At 33.8% G+C, this 16382-nt stretch overlaps 1 protein-coding gene across 2 annotated transcripts in view; it reads right to left on the reverse strand.

Annotated features, from left to right (window-relative positions):
* SUPT3H (SPT3 homolog, SAGA and STAGA complex component) overlaps positions 1-16382 on the reverse strand; it is a 516212-nt gene that overhangs the window by 72525 nt on the left and 427305 nt on the right. For both annotated transcript variants that reach the window (XM_033217359.1, XM_033217358.1), the window contains exon 10: positions 8616-8726. In XM_033217359.1, the coding sequence (XP_033073250.1) occupies positions 8616-8726 (111 nt within the window). The remainder of the gene's footprint in view (positions 1-8615; positions 8727-16382) is intronic.

Here is a 16382-nt window from a genome sequence, read left to right on the forward strand (position 1 = left end):
TACAGGTTATGTCATCCACTGTTTTATATTTGAACTTCTTATAATTGTTTGGTTGATTAGTAAGTTGTGTCTTGGAATTTATATTTGTTTTGTTTTTGATATTTAAAGCAGCCCAAATATACTCTATATAAAATTGTGCAAGTAAGTCTATCACCTTAGGATGTATGTCCTGTGCTGAACTGAATTTGAGGTGTTTACTAATAATACAAAATGAAAGCAGGAAAGAGCAAAATGTGTTTGAATAGTCACTGTATACCACAGAGAAAACATTAGTTGTTGGCAATACCAGGATTTTAAAAAACAGAACTGAATAATTTCTTATAAACAAATGTACTGGCTACCCCAAGGTAAGATATTGCTGCAGAGAGTTTAAATGAGATAAGATCTCTCTTCCCCACATCTGTCTGCCGCTTTAAAAAAAAAATTAACTGAATAATTTTATAATATAACATGATCGTACCAACTCCATTTGGCAACCTAGAATCATGATGCTATGCTTACAATAGCGGAAAATGAAGTTCACCAAATATGGTTTCAATAGACGAAGCAAAATAAATTTAACTCTCAAACTTCAATAAATATTTGTCAGAGAAGAGTCCTCAGATGACGGAGATTTTCTTTGTGACACCTTTGAGTAGCTTCTAGTGTTTTAAGACTCATTAAAAAATATTTTCCAGAAAACCATGAAGAAGTATGCTGGATAAGAAATCCATATATTGATTCCCTCTAAACACTTTCCAGTTTAGAAATATAAGCACGTGTCAGATATTGTTAGTGAAACAACTTTCAAACAAATAATTTTTACTATTTCTTTGCACCAAGACTACTGCAGGCCTGTGCAGCACATTATTAAAAACGGCTGTATTTTGAATCAAACTCTTTTCAATGCTGTGCAACTAAAAAGTATACAGAAATAAAGTGGACATTAATGAATATAATATTCCAAATGTCATCCATAACTTTGATTTCAAAATACCCCTATACTTACTGAATGAAATTTTAAGAGTGGATCTTCCTTATACAAATACAGACTTAATACCTCTTGGAATACTTGTCTTCTACAGAATTTAGTTTAGGAAATGCTGTATTTTTAGAATAAAACCACTTAAAGAGTTAAGAATACAGGCCAACCTCTAAAGAAAAAGTTTAATGGGTAGGATTAATAAAAATTTATTGAAGCCTATGGTACCAGAATATTTAGCTGCTGTATACAGAAAAGGCTCTGGTGATTAAAATTATAAGTGATTAAATGTTTCATATTTTTCTGGAAAATACTCACTTTCAGGTTATTCTTACATGATAAATATGCTACCTGTTAATTTTTTTTTCCTTAGGATCAGTGGCCTACAGTTTTAAACATGTGTTTGGGCTCTAATCTGTAATAATAGATTTAGTACTCCCAAAAAATTTATTAAGAAAATTTTCACTTCCAGTAAAAACACATATAATTTAATTCCACCCAATTTCTACTTGGTATTTACATTTGAAAATTATTCTAATATTTTGTGACATTTAATTTTCCAGGTTGAACACATAAGATGCAGACAAATCTAATGTGCTCATGACATAAATATTCACAAATATGAAATTCTCGATCAAAATAGTCATAACAATCTGCTATGCCACTTTTGTTTTTAAAAGTTCAATGTGGAGAATTCTTTAAAAATTTTTCATATTTTTGATCCCTATTAGTCCATTATGAACATCCCTAAACTAATGATATGAAAACATCTCTAGTATGCTCTAATACACTTACATCAAAGTAAATGGCCACAGTAATCCGAGTGTCAGGAGGCTGGATTCTAGGGTTGGTTCTGTCATGCACTTGCAACATGTCTTTGGGTACATCACAAAGCTTCTTGGAGGTCCAGACTAACTGGCTAGCTCAAGTCCTTGCCAGTTTTAAAATGCTATGATTCTGTCTCAATTTAAGGCAGCTGAGTAAAGACTAAAGAGACTTGTTTCTACAGATGCACTTAAGGTATTATTCAGGTTAATGACCATGCTTAAATGAGCAATTTTATTGTCTCACTATTCTAGTTCAATAGAAAGTTACCTGATAACATGCGAGTTCAGAGGGTTAACATTTTTCTACTGTGAATATCAGGAGAAACTAAAATAGATTTAGGCATTACAGATGGGATTATGTCATCACATTCAGCGAACACAGTTTCCTTTCTCTGGCTTTCAAAATTACAGACCTGGGTTTATATCAGCAATTTACAGCACTTCCCATTGAAACCTAGGCTTGAGTAGGTAACCATGGGTACCACCCACTGCTTGTAAATAGTGAAGATCTAGATAAAACATGTCTGACCACCTTCCCTGTGACATAAGAGAACACCAGACTACCCTTCAGAGTATTTTCTCTGAGAGAAAAAACCAAATGCTCTAATCATAAAATTTCTAAATGCTTTTTACTTCTAAACCTGAACAAGTAAATTCCGAGAATGTTTTTGTTAAAAGCACTACTATTACCATTCAAAAGCATTTGAATTTTTAGGTTGTGAAAAAAATACTCTTCAAACAGATGCCAATGAATTTTCTGATGGGACAATTCATTTAAACCTTTGTTACACCCATTTTTAGATCCTGATGCCCTTCCTAAATATTGTATTCTTTATATATTCAGGTAGTACATACAAAACATTACCAATAATTTTGGAAAATAATACAGAATAGAAAACAGAAAGACCTGAGATATGGTTGTAGTAATTTAATAGATGATAAATAAAGCAATCCTAATAAATAGGAACTGGATAGGTTACTCATTTAATTGATTGACATATTTTGATATTTAGTTTTTATATTATAGAAACTCTCATACCATATATTAGATAAAAATGTAGAATTATAGTTGAATAAAAAATAAAAATACAGATGTATATTTAATCTTAGGTGATACAATTTTTTAAATCATAAGACAATGGAAAATTATAGAGGAAAATATTAGATCTAACTACATAAAATCCTATTATTGAAAAAATATCAAATTAGAAAAAAGTTAAGATAAAGGGAGAATTGGGAAAAATACCTGCAACAACCCTGACAAAAAGTTTTACTGTTCATAATTGATAAATGTCTTAAAAAGTTTTTTAATTACAAAAATTTATTCACATAAGTTAGCAGATTCATACAAGTAAATCTAATGCCCTACAAAAAATGGCAAAGACATAATCGCAATTCAAAGAAATACAAATTATTAGCAAATATATAAAAATGTTCAATATCATTAGTTATCAAATACAAATTAAAACAAAAGTATCCTATCACTCACTAGCTGTATGTGAACTTGGGAAGGCTAGTTACAGTCTGTTAAGTTTTCTCATTCATAAAATAACAATAGTTTCTATTTGTTAAGGTGTTGTGAGGCCTGTGTGAGTTAGTACAGTGCAGTCCATGATGCATGAGTGCTCAATAAATATTAGCTGCTATAATTGCTACTTTATTTTTGCCTGGAAAACGACAAAAATAAAACTGATAATATTCAATGCTGATTTGAGTTTATACTCTCATATACCACTTATACAATTATGAAGTCACTCATGTTTTCGAAGAATTATTTTGGCAAGATTATCAGGAAACTTAAAAGGACTGATTCTTTGATGCAGGAATTTCACTTCTAGTAATCTATCATGAGGAAACAACCAGATAGATGGGTAAATGTTTACATACAAGAATATCCACTATCACTATTTATAACCTAAATACAGAACAAAATGGAATGGTTAAGTGAATAAAGGTACAGTTAGATGTATAAGGTGTACTATGAAGCTATTACAAATCATGTTTTTAAGGACTACATAATATACTATAAAATGAGTAACAATATTAGAATAATCTCAATTTTGCTAAATTATTAATATGAATATACAAAGAAAAGGGGCAGGATGAAAAGGCAGTAATATATTCACAGTAGTTACCTCTAGGACATAAGTTTTAGTCTATTCTTTATTTTTCTATATTTTCATAATTTTGTAACATAGTAGCATTTCTTTCATAATGAGTAAACTGAAGAAACTTTAAAAGTTGAGAAAAATAAGCCCAGTAATTAAAAAATGTATCAACTTTGATATATGATCAATTTCTGAAAACCTTTTCAATAACTTATAAAAATATGTAAAATCACAAACACTGAAATTGAAGAAACTTCATAAATGAGGTCACCCATTTGTTCTTCAGATTTCTGTTCCACAGAGCTAGTATGCAAAATCTAGCTGGTATGCAAAAAATTGGGTGGTAAGTATGTACACTCAGTTGCTAAGACTTATTTATGATGATCAGTGATTAAAAAAAATCATGCTCTTTAACTGTTATTAATACAAAAAGTAAAAATGAACATTTATTTTCAGGAACAATAACCTTTAAATAGTATTTAAATTTTAATGGTATAAACTATTAGTCCATAAACAAACCACATTATTATTTAAATTTTTAGTTTTTTCTGGGCTTATAGAGTAAAGCCAGATACCCTCTGTGTGTACTGTGCACACACATTTGAGTGTGGTTGAGTGGGATGGTTTCCGCTTACTTTGTATTATCTCTTTTGAAAAATATACCATAGCTACTACTACTTCCACTATTACTAATACAATTTACTAAGAGCTTACTACATGTTAGTTAAGTTCACAGTACTTAGTACTTCTTAAATCCTATCATGAAGTATAATCTAATATCCTTACTTTAGAGATGAGGAAACAGCCATAAAGTGGTGAAGACACCTGTGTAAGGCTACTTAGCTTGTAGGTGGCAGGGCTGGGATTTGGACCCTGGTCATTTAGCTCCAGGATCAAAGTTCTTAATCACCACACAATATAACTTCACATATTATCAACTACTATGAATAAAAATGCAATATAAGATGGCAAACATCAAAATCACTCAGGACATGCTAGGTTGCAAAAGCACTCTAGAATACTGCAGATCAGAGAATCTGAAGTGATTTTTAGAATTAAGAAAAATAAACAAGAAGCAAAAAAGTAAAATTAGTTTCTCTAAAGGTTCTTTAGAGTGTGTATACAGAAAGTGAGGTATGGTGGGGACAGTTGCAGAAGTGTGTATTTCAGGAGAAAGTGTTCGAAGCTAGGTGTTAGAAGGCCTGAATCTTATCTCTGGTTTAATTTAATTTAATCTAATAAATAGCTTGACTTAGGAAAATTACTTAAGAAGGTAAGACCTTCTCTTATCTTCTGTGTAGAATTGAGAATAAATGAGAATATGGAAAGGAAACAAATCACCAATGAAAACCAATATGCCAAAGAGAGTACTGTTGTTAACTGCTGAGTGGGGATGGATGGCAGGTGTCTTCACAGCACTCGTGAATGTGGTGTTCACGTGTGTGGCAGGTGACTGATGTTTATGCCATTCTCCCTGTATACTTCCTACTCTAGGAGCTACTACAATTCAAAGCATTGTTTGTATTCTTCTCTTTATACCTAAAGCTAATGTGGCTTTAAGTATTCCTTTATCATTTTAAATAATTCCTAAGGTGAAATATTCACTTACAATTCTTCATATAATGAATTATATTCCTGAAGTTGATCATGTCATTTGGTATAAAATTATTTCAGAGTCATGTAGTAGACAGAAAGATGACTTGCTAAAAGGAGATTTTAAAATATACTATCTGAATTGTTTCCCTGTAAACTATTAACAATATCAAATTACTGGAAACTGGATATATATACATTGTTATGGGTATTCTAAACCAGATCTTACATTTAAATATATACCAAAAACTCTAGATTCAGGATGACATGCTATGAAGACAAAATCTCTATGCTTCATAAATATAAACTAGTTGTTCATTGGCATTTTAATTTACGAAGTACATTTTACATTGGAGGCAAGTCAGTTCAGCCTTTCTATATGAAAATATAGGTGTCAATCTATGATTACTATAGAAGCAGCCCACATACCTTTTCTCTTGTTAGGAGCTGCAGCTCAAAGCCTAGGTGGCAAAGTGTCCCCACTGCAGCTTAAAGTACCATGTCAGGTCCTCAGAGTGGACCTTAGGGAACTGAACATCAGCATCCCCAATCATGGTAAGTTTCTACCACGAGCTCCTTTTTTTTAGCAGCCTGAGGTATGTGGGAGCCAAGACAGGGTGGCTGCATTATTGACACACACAGTCTACAAATCCATCCCATTTTAAAGAGATAATTTTTAACTTTAAAAGGAAGATTTATGTATTATATATACTGTGAAACTGTGTCACCCTGGTCATACAATTCATGGTATAAAATAGCGTAAGCAGCCTGGGCACAGTGGCTCATGCCTGTAATCCCAGCACTTCGGGAGGCTGAGGCGGGTGGATCACCTGAGGTCAGGAGTTCAAGGCCAGCCTGGCCAACATGGTGAAATTCTACTAAAAATTACAAAAAGTAGCTGGGCATGGTGGCGGGCACCTGTAATCACAGCTACTCAGGAGACTGAAGCAGGGAGAACTGCTTGAACCTGGGAGGCGGAAGTTGCAGTGAGCTGAGATCGCACCACCGCACTCCAAAATGGGCAACAGAGCAAGACTCTGTCTAAAAAAAAAAAAAAAAGTGCAGGCATATTCACTCTGTAGTATGGGCAAATTCTCATAGCTGAAGATAATGGAGCAGACCTTTCCAGGTGGCGGTACCCTTCTGGGGAATAATAACACCTTGGATGCCCCTCTGGGGTGGAGTTTGTTACCAATTGCTGTTCATTTTGTTTGACTGCTCTACTAGCGGCTAACTGAATCTTCCAGGTCATGGCTCATTTATTTTCCAGATGTATTTAAATTAAGCATTTTAAAATTGTGTCATCAGTTTTAAAAAGCCCATTCTTTATGTTTATTAGATCAAAGTTAGCTTAGGCAATATCGGAACCTAGCTTAAAGTACATTTTTATCATACACTAACACTACAGTTTTAGATTGTAAAAGTAGTAATACGTAAGTACCAGGTTGGACATGGGGGAAAAGATATACATACACACATGTATGTAAATAATGTCATCAACCAAGATGGCTCTTAAGTGATCTGTCCAGTCTATTTGAAAAACAAAAACTTTGAAGAATGAAGCAGCTGCCATTTCTTTTTGAGGAAATAATGCAGGCTTCATGATTAGGAGGTTTTCTCTTTGTATTGGATACATTTTCCTTTATGTAATTTTATTCATTACTTTTAGTTACCATTTTAGGTTATTTCTTAAAAATCATGTTTCCCTTGCTATCTTTTAATTGCTTCTAGATTATTACCAAACACTGCCTCTTTTTTCTTCTTTTTCCCCTCCATTGTCTCAACCTATTCGTCATTATTTGACTGTTATCGATGGCTTTGATATTTTTAATCTTTCATTATAAATTGTTTTTTTTTTCAATTTCAGTTGGTTTTTAAATTCTTACTTCCAATTATCTCTTATTTTTCTCATTCATAATTTTTCATATTGATCTTCCTTTTGGCCTGTCATTTAAAACAGCTTCACCTATCATGTAAAAGAAACTTGATTTAATTATTTCTTTTCAGTTATAAGACTCTAAAAACATTCATACAACAGGATATATTGGTTTAATCAGCAATATTAAAATCATGTTCTTATGCAAGATAAACTTCAAATATTAAAAGTGCAAAGCATCACCATTACAGAGAGCTTCTGGAGACACTTATAAAGCATGTTCTTCCTGTTACACAGAGAATCTATCTATATAATTAACAAAAACTAATAAAAATAAAGAATGGAAAGAAAGCATTCTATTTAAACATAAGGAAAAAAGATAATATAGACAAAATCATGACTTTTATGAATAGTAAAATCCACTCAGGTAAAAATGTATACTATGTAACACTTATTATTTATTTTTTCATTTGTTTATGTATAATGTTACACATACGTATTTTCATTAGCTTGTTAAAACAGAATACCAAAAAAGTAAATCTGACTATTCCTCAATTATGTATATCAAACTCTACTTTCTGTTGAACTAGTTCCTTATAGAGTAGAACTTGAAGAAATTTCTCTTAACACAAGTAAGATTTTTTTTTTTTTAAAGGGCCATAAGATGAGCATTTAATTAAAACACACACATCTGCACACACTTTCTTTAGGCTGCTGAAATATCAGGTCTTCAATTCCCCATTAAAACAACACAAAACCCTGATTATAAGTTTTCAAATCATTTGAAGATGTAAAAGGCTGTCTACATTTCAGCTTAGTTCAAAGCCAGTAAAGAAATATCGCTTCTTCTTCCAACTAAAAGCATGTTTAGGAGAAGGATATCTGATAGAAGTGGTAATGCCAATCTAACCAATTTTAAAATATAAAGTGCTACTAGCAATATTTGGATACATATAATTTCAGAATAACATTTTATAAACTTAAGCTTTGAAAAACAGAAACTATAAACCCCAACAAAAAAACTTAATTTGTAATTGAAAGAAAATAATATTTTGTAGAAAAAAGTGTCCTTCCAAAAAGAGACGAAAATGACTTTCATTTCCCAAGAGAATTATGCCACTTTTATACAACAAAATTACAGTCACCACAAATTGCTTTCAACAATTCCAATGCTTCTTCATTTGACCACTTGAAAATCAAAATTCTTTCATATTATAAATATAACTTTTTATAACTCTGTTATTACGTACTGTGAATGGGGAAAGCGGGCCAATCTTGTGGCTGTAGCGTCGAATGGCCTCTCTGATGTGGCAGGGCTGGATGGCATCGCTGTGAGCCTCAACACCACAGGCTGCAGTGCTCTGCGACAGAAAAACACATAAATTGTTACTAAATCAAAAACACACAACAGAACTACAGTGTATATATATGAAAATAAACCTTTACAAAAGCGACCGGTTTTCCCCTTAGGATGCACATCACTACTGCCATACACTACATCTAAAAAAGAATTCTATTAACAAATCAAAGATGACTTTTACATGACCCCTTCCAACCAGATCTACCAAATGCAATTTTTATGCCCACAATATTTCACCTAAGTCTGCATGTCAAGACACAGGAGAATACAGCCACTTGCCTGCAGATAAAAAGTGTCATGAAAGCTTACTGAAAGAACCACAGGAAGTTATTTATTTATTTTTTTTTAAAAACATGTTAACATTTACTATTATAAATGTTTCTTAGGAGCTTCTTTGGCACATTTCTGAAATAACTTGAGGGTCATCAACTTAAAATGAAAAACATTAAATTGCTATACATTTATTTATCATACCTGGGATTGTCATAAGACCATTTCAACTTGGTTTCTAATTTTCTAGGTATCTCAGGACAAAACAAAAATGAAACCAACAACTTTCTGTTTTAATTTGCCGCATCTGTAAAAGGCAGGTTTGCAAGCACAAAAAAATACAAGAAAGATAAGGATTATTTGCGATGAGAGTGTGAATACAAACTTAAGAAATTATAGATGTGTATATACATGTGTTCAGCATAATTTTTCAAAATAACTTATAGGGCTAAACCCTAGCCCTATTATGAGCTGGATACATATAATTTCAGAATAACATATCAGAGCTGATTATGTATCAGCTCTAACAAGATACATAATATCTCAGGTCTCAGTTTCCTCACCTGTAAATTGGGAAAACAATTATAATTGCTTGTAGTACTGTTGCAAAAATTAAATAAGTTGAAATACATAAACCACTTAGAACAATGCCTGACACATGCTAGGAAACTGTTTTATTTTTATAAAGAGATGATGTTTCCTTTTGTCACCTAGGCTGGAGTGCAGTGATGTGATCACAGCTCACTGAAGCCTCAAACTCCTGGGCTCAAGTGATCTCTGGCCTTAGCCTCTGAAGTAGCTGACACTAAACGCAAGTGTCACCACATCTGGCTACTAAAAAAAAAGATTAATTTCTTTATAGATATGGTCTTGCTATGATGCCCAGGGTGGTCTTGAACTGCTGGGCTCAAGTGATCCTACTGACTCAGCCTCCTGGGTAATGTTAGCTAGTAATAGTATTAGGTTATTCAAATTAAGTGTTAAAAATGGGACCTCTTCAAAGTATAGTGGGTAGCAGATGGCAGGTCATCAACATTAAAGAATCAACTTGCATATTACTATAACTGGGGTCTAGAAGTCATTTGTAGCCACACAATTAATATTATTTGTTTTTCTGATCATTACTATACTTTTTTGATAATTAATACATTTTTTACACTCATAATTCTTTGTAGGGAATATAACTCTATAGATAGCAACCTCTATGGATAGCAATTTGGCAAAATCTTATCAAAATGAAAAAGAACAACCTCTCTGACTCAGCACACTCACCTGTAAGAATTTATCCTACAGATATATTGCACAGGTACAAAATAATATATATACATAAGGATATTTACTGTAGTACTAAATGTTCATCAATGAGGGACTGGTTAAATAAATTATGATACATCCATTCAAAGAAACAGAAACCAAAGCAACCACTGGAAAGAACGAGGCAGTTCCCTACAAACTCCTATGGAGTTATCTCTAAGATATTATATGAAACACTGATCAAAAACTGAAGTAGGAGGTTTACTATGGTAAGTCTTTGTGTTCCCCTAAAATTTGTACGTTGAAATCCAAGCCCACAAAGTGACGGTATTAGGATAAGAAGCCTCTGGGAATTGATTTATCCATGAGGGTGGAGCTCTCATGAATGGAATTAGTTCCCTTATAAAAGAGACCAGGGAAAGACCACTCACCCCTTCTGCCATGTGAGGTTTGGGTGAACAGATGACTGCCTATGAACAAGGAAGTGGGCCTTCACAAAACACTGAATTTGCCAATGTCTTGATCTTGGACTTCCTAGCCTCCAGAACTGTAAGAAATACATTCCTACTGTTTATAAGCCAACCAGTTTACAGGATTTTGTTATAGCAGCCCAAATGGACTAAGGCAGAAGCGTAAGTTAGAAAAACTTTGTGATTGCCATTTGTAAGATATAGAGACACATAAGCCAGCCTGGTTGAATCATGCTATTTTTGCCAAAAGGTGACATTAACTTATATTAAAATAAAAACATAGAATTTTGTGAAAAATGTCATTAGAGTTTCCGTTTTGCCAATTTCAGGTTTATCTGCCATAATTCAGCAACTGTTAACATTAGCATAATGAAGCTACTAGGTGCACTTTTATACTTTCTTGATCTGCTCATTGAGTTCTCTGGAAGCAAGCCTTTAAATGTTATAATCCCAGTTTTTTTTTTCCACCTCAACAAGTATCTTCACATTCTCTTCGTCTGTCAACATCTAGTCCTTTATCAAGGTGCTAACAATCTGTTTGAATTAAAAATGTATCCCAAGTTTAGACTTTTTAATATAGCAGTGGTTCTAGCATAATATTCTTCAAAACTGTTTCAGAAGAATTAACATAAAATGTACATATTTGTTATTAATAATCTTATATCAGCTATAAACACATGTGAAGAGCATTATACATCAATTCATCTTTAACATCCTGATTAGGCCCAAATTTTAGGATATTCTTTAAATTTTCAAAAACTAAACCCAAATATTTGACAAAATACTGAGTCCTGTTTATAAAGTGTTTGCAGAAATCTCTCTGGGAACTAAACTCTATATTTCTTTAAGAAAAGCACTAGCTGTTTGGAAAAGTTCTCCATATGTCAGGTCCTCTTCCTCTTGGCTGCATTCACACTCTATTCTTGTATCTTTCCATTTTTGTATTAATAGCTCTTCAACTAGAAACTGATGCTGGGTATCAGAAGTTGAAATAGCATACGGAGTTCTACATCTTTTCTGGATTTGACTATTGTCTCTCTGTTTTTCTTTGCTGGTTTACAATGAACAAAATTTCTTAGCAGTTTAAACTCTCAACTGTGGTACAGGAAGTTATACTGAAACTTAGGTTGCCCCAGGATCTCTCACTGAGCCTTTTCCTCCCAACTTAAAAGTTCTTGGCAGGGTAAGTGTCCTATCCTTTCTCAGCCTTCCCCTTACCAAAGTCAGTGTTTAAGAAGGATCTAGAATTTCATTCAATTGCATCTTATTCTTTCCACATCTATAATGGTAAACTAGATCTTTCGCTAAATGTAAAATCTTCAATAATTATAGAGAAGTAACACTCACCTCAGACTAGAGTAACTGAAAGGCTAGTACTACTATTATTCACATTTTGCGGACCACAAAAGTTGATGTGATCTGGCCAAGGAAGTATCATCTTTCTCCTGTTATACATATAGCTCCTCCAAAGTTTCATCCTTATGGAGAATTTTTTTCACATGAAGGTGGGCCATTCATTGGCCAAAGGATATAGTGTAGGACATATGTAATTTTCTCATTTAAAAGTTTGAGATGGTAACTGTTAAAATGTAGTTCTTACATAACTAGAAAAAGCTTTTCTTTTATTTGTATAAATGTGTACAGTACAAGTGTGATTAAGTTACATGCACAGATTACAGAGTGGTAAAGTTAGAGCTTTTAGGATATCTATTTCCTGAGTAACATAGTTACCCATTAAGTAATTTCTCATCATCTACCCCTACTTACTCCCAACGTTCCAAATCTCCATTGTCTATCACTCCACACTCTACCTCTGTGTATACACATTATTTAGCTCTCACTTATAAGTAAGAACATGCAATTTTGACTTTGTTTCTGAGCTGTTTCACATAAGATAATTGCCTCTAGTTCCATCCATGTTGTTGTAAAAAATATTATTTCATTCCTTATTTCTTTTTTGAGACAGCATCTTGCTGTGTCCCCCAGGCTGGAGTACAGTGGTGCGATCTCGACTCATTGCAACCTCTGTCATGCTTAAGTCACCCAAATAGCTGGGACTATAGGCACACCCGCTGCGCCTGGCTAATGGCCCATAATTTACAGTTGGCTGTAAAATAAGGTTTTATTTCTGGGTTACCTACTCTCCTCCATTGAACTATGTGTCTATTTTTATATCAGTAGAGTCAGGGTTTTGCCACATTAGCCAGGATGGTATCAAATTCCTGACCTCAGGTGATCCACCTGCCTCGGCTTCCCAAAGTTCTGGAATTACAGGCATGAGCCACTGCACCTGACCCATTCTTTTCCATTTCTGAATATTACTCCATTGTGTATACATGCCACATTCTCTTTACCTATTCATCTGTTGATGGAAACTTAGGTTGACTGCATCTTTGCTAAAGTAAATAGGGGTGCAAATAAACATATGAGAGGAGGTATCTTTTTGATGTAATGATTTCTTTTCCTTTGACTAGATACCTGGCAATGAGATTGCTGGAGTGAATGATAGTTCTATCTTCAGTTCAGAAATAGCTATACTGGCTGAGCGCAGTGGCTCATGCCTGTAATCCCAGCACTTTGGGAGGCCGAGGCGGGTGGATCACGAGAGGTCAAGTGTTTGAGACCAGCCTGGCCAATGTGGTGAAACCCCGTCTCTACTAAAAATATTAAAATTAGCCAGGTGTGGTGGCGCTTGCCTGTAATCCCAGCTACTCGGGAGACTGAGGCAAGGGAATCGCTTGAACCTGGGAGGTGGAGGCTGCAGTGAGCCGAGATCACGCCACTGCACTCCAGCCTGGGTAACACAGCGAGACATCATCTCAAAAACAAAACAACAACAACAACAACAAAAATTCCATACTGTTTTCAATAGAAGTTATACTAATTTACACTCCCAACAACAGTTTACATGAGTTCTCTTTTCTCCATATCCTCACCAACATATTATTTTCTCTTTAATAATAGCCATTCTGATTGGTGTAAAATAGCTCATTGTGGTTTTAATTTGCATTTCTCTGATGATTAGCGATGCTGAGCATTTCTTTACATGTCTGTTGGCCATCGGTATGTCTTATTTTAAAAAATGCCTATTCATGTCCTTTGACTAGTTTTTAACGGGATTACTTGGTGTTTCTTTTTGTTGTTGTTGCTGCTTAGCTGTTTGAGTTCCTTATAAATTCTGGCTGTTAGTCCCCTGTTGGATGCATAATTTGCAAATGTTTTCTCCCATTCTGCAGGTTCTTTGCTCACTATCTTTTTTTTTTTTTTTTTTGAGGCGGAGTCTCACTCTGTAGCTCAGGCTGGAGTGCAGTGGTGTAATCTCAGCTTACTGCAACGTCTGCCTCCCGGGTTCAGGCGATTCTCCTGCCTCAGCCTCCTATCACTATCTTATTTCTTTTACCACACAGTAGTAGCTTTTTAGTTTAAGTCCCGTTGTCTGTTTTTCTTTTTTCTTTTTTTAACCTGTGCTTTTGAGGTCTTAGTCATGAATTCTTCACCTAGACCAATGTCCAGAAGAGTTTTCCCCAGGTTTATGTTGAGTATTTTTTTTATAGTTTCAGGTCTTACCTTTAAGTCTTTATTCCATCTCGAGTTGCTTTTTGTATATGGTAAGAGATAGGGGACCAGTTTCATTCTTCTGCATATGCTGATCCAATTTCCCAGCTCTTTTTTCTGAAGAGGGTGTCCTTTCTTCAGTGTATGTTTTCGTTAACTTAGGCAAAATTTAGTTGGCTGTAAAATATGGTTTTATTTCTGGGTTACCTACTCTCCTCCATTGATCTATGTGTCTATTTTTACATCAGTACCATGCTATTTTGTTACTATGGCCTCATAGTATAATCTGAAGTCAGGAAATATAATGTCTTCAGCTTTGTTGTTTTTGCTTAAGATTGTTTTGCCTATTTGAGCACTTTTTTCGTTCTATATGAATTTTAGGATTTTTTTTTCTAATTCTGTAAAAGATGGGGTTGGTATTTTGATAGAGATTACACTGGATCTGTACAATGCTTTGGGCAGTATAATCACTTTAATGATATTAATTCTTCTGATCCATAAGCATGGGATGGTTTTCCATTTGTCAGTATCCTCTACAATTACTTTCATCGCTGGTTTGTAGTTTTCTTTGTAGAGATCTTTCATTTCGTTGGTTAAATATTACTAGATATTTTGTTATTTTATTTATAGTACTTTAAATGGGATTGCCTTCTTGATTTCTTTCTCAGCTAGATTATCGGTGAACATAAACACTACTGATTTTTGTACAATGATTTTGCATATTCAAACTGAATTCATTTATCAAATCTGAAAGTTTTTTGGTGGAATCTTTAGGTTTTTCTACACATAAGATCATATAATCAGCAAACAGGAGTAATTTTACTTCCTCTTTTCCAATTTGGATAACTTTTATTTCTGTCTCCTGCTTTATTGTTCTGGTTAGGACTTCCAGTACTGTGTTGAATAGGAGTGGTTAAAGTGGGCATCATTGTCTTGTTACAGTTCTTTGAGGTAATGCTTTCAACTTTTTCCACTTCAGTAAGATGTTGGCTGTGGGTTTGTAGTATATGGCCTTTATTATTGTGAGGTTATATTCCTTTTATGCCTAGTTTGTTGAGGGTTTTTATAATGCAGGGATGTTGAATTGTATCAAGTGCTTTTTTGTACCTATTGAGATAATCATGATTTTTGTCTTTCATTCTGTTTATGTAATGTATTGTATTTATTGATTTGGGGATGTTGAACCATCCTTGCATCCCTGGTATAAAACTCACTCGATCATAGTTATTATCTTTTTGATATGCTAGTAGATTTGGTTTGTTAGCGTTTTGTTGAGGATTTTGGAGTCTGTGTTCATTAGGGATATTGGTCTGTAGTTTTCTGTTTTTGTTGTGTCCTTGCCTGGTTTTGGTATCAGGATGGTAATGAACTCATATAATTATTTATGAAGAATTGCCTACTCCTTAATTTTTTGGGGCAGGTTCAGGAGGACTGGTATTAGCTCTTCTTTGTACACATTTGGCTGTGAATCCATCTGGTCCTGAGCTCTTTTTTGTTGGGAGATTTTTAAATTACTGATTCAGTCTTGCTACTTGTTATTGGTCTATTCAGGATTTCTGTTTCTTCTGGGTTCAATATTGGGAGGTTGTATGTTTCCAGGAATTTATCCATTTCTTCTAGGTTTTCTAGTTTGTGAGTGTATAGTTGCTCATAATAGTCTGTGACAATCTTTTGTATGTTTGTGGTATCAGTTGTAATATCTCCTTGTTCATTTCTGGTTTTATTTGGATCCTCTCTCTTCCTGGTTAATCTTGCTACAATTTACCAATTTTGGTTATCTTTTTGATAAATTTTTGAACCAACTTTTAATTTCCTTAATCTTTTGTATTTTTTGTCTTTATTTTTATTTAGTCCTGCTCAGGTCTTTGTTATTTCTTTTCTTCCGATAATTCTGGGTTTGGTATTTTCTTGCTTTCTAATTCCTTGAGACAGAATGATAGGTCATCAATTTGGGATCTTTCTGCTTTTTTGATATAAAGGCATTTAATGCTACAAACTTCCCTGTAGCACTGCTTCTGCTGTATACCACAGGTTTCGGTGTGTTGTATTTCCACTTTCATTTGTTTTAAAAAATCTTTTAATGTGTCTTAATTTCTTCACTAATCCCA

The sequence above is a fragment of the Trachypithecus francoisi genome, unplaced genomic scaffold (assembly GCF_009764315.1).
Source record: "Trachypithecus francoisi isolate TF-2019V2 unplaced genomic scaffold, Tfra_2.0 Lachesis_group10, whole genome shotgun sequence".
In the NCBI taxonomy this organism is placed as follows: domain Eukaryota; kingdom Metazoa; phylum Chordata; class Mammalia; order Primates; family Cercopithecidae; genus Trachypithecus; species Trachypithecus francoisi.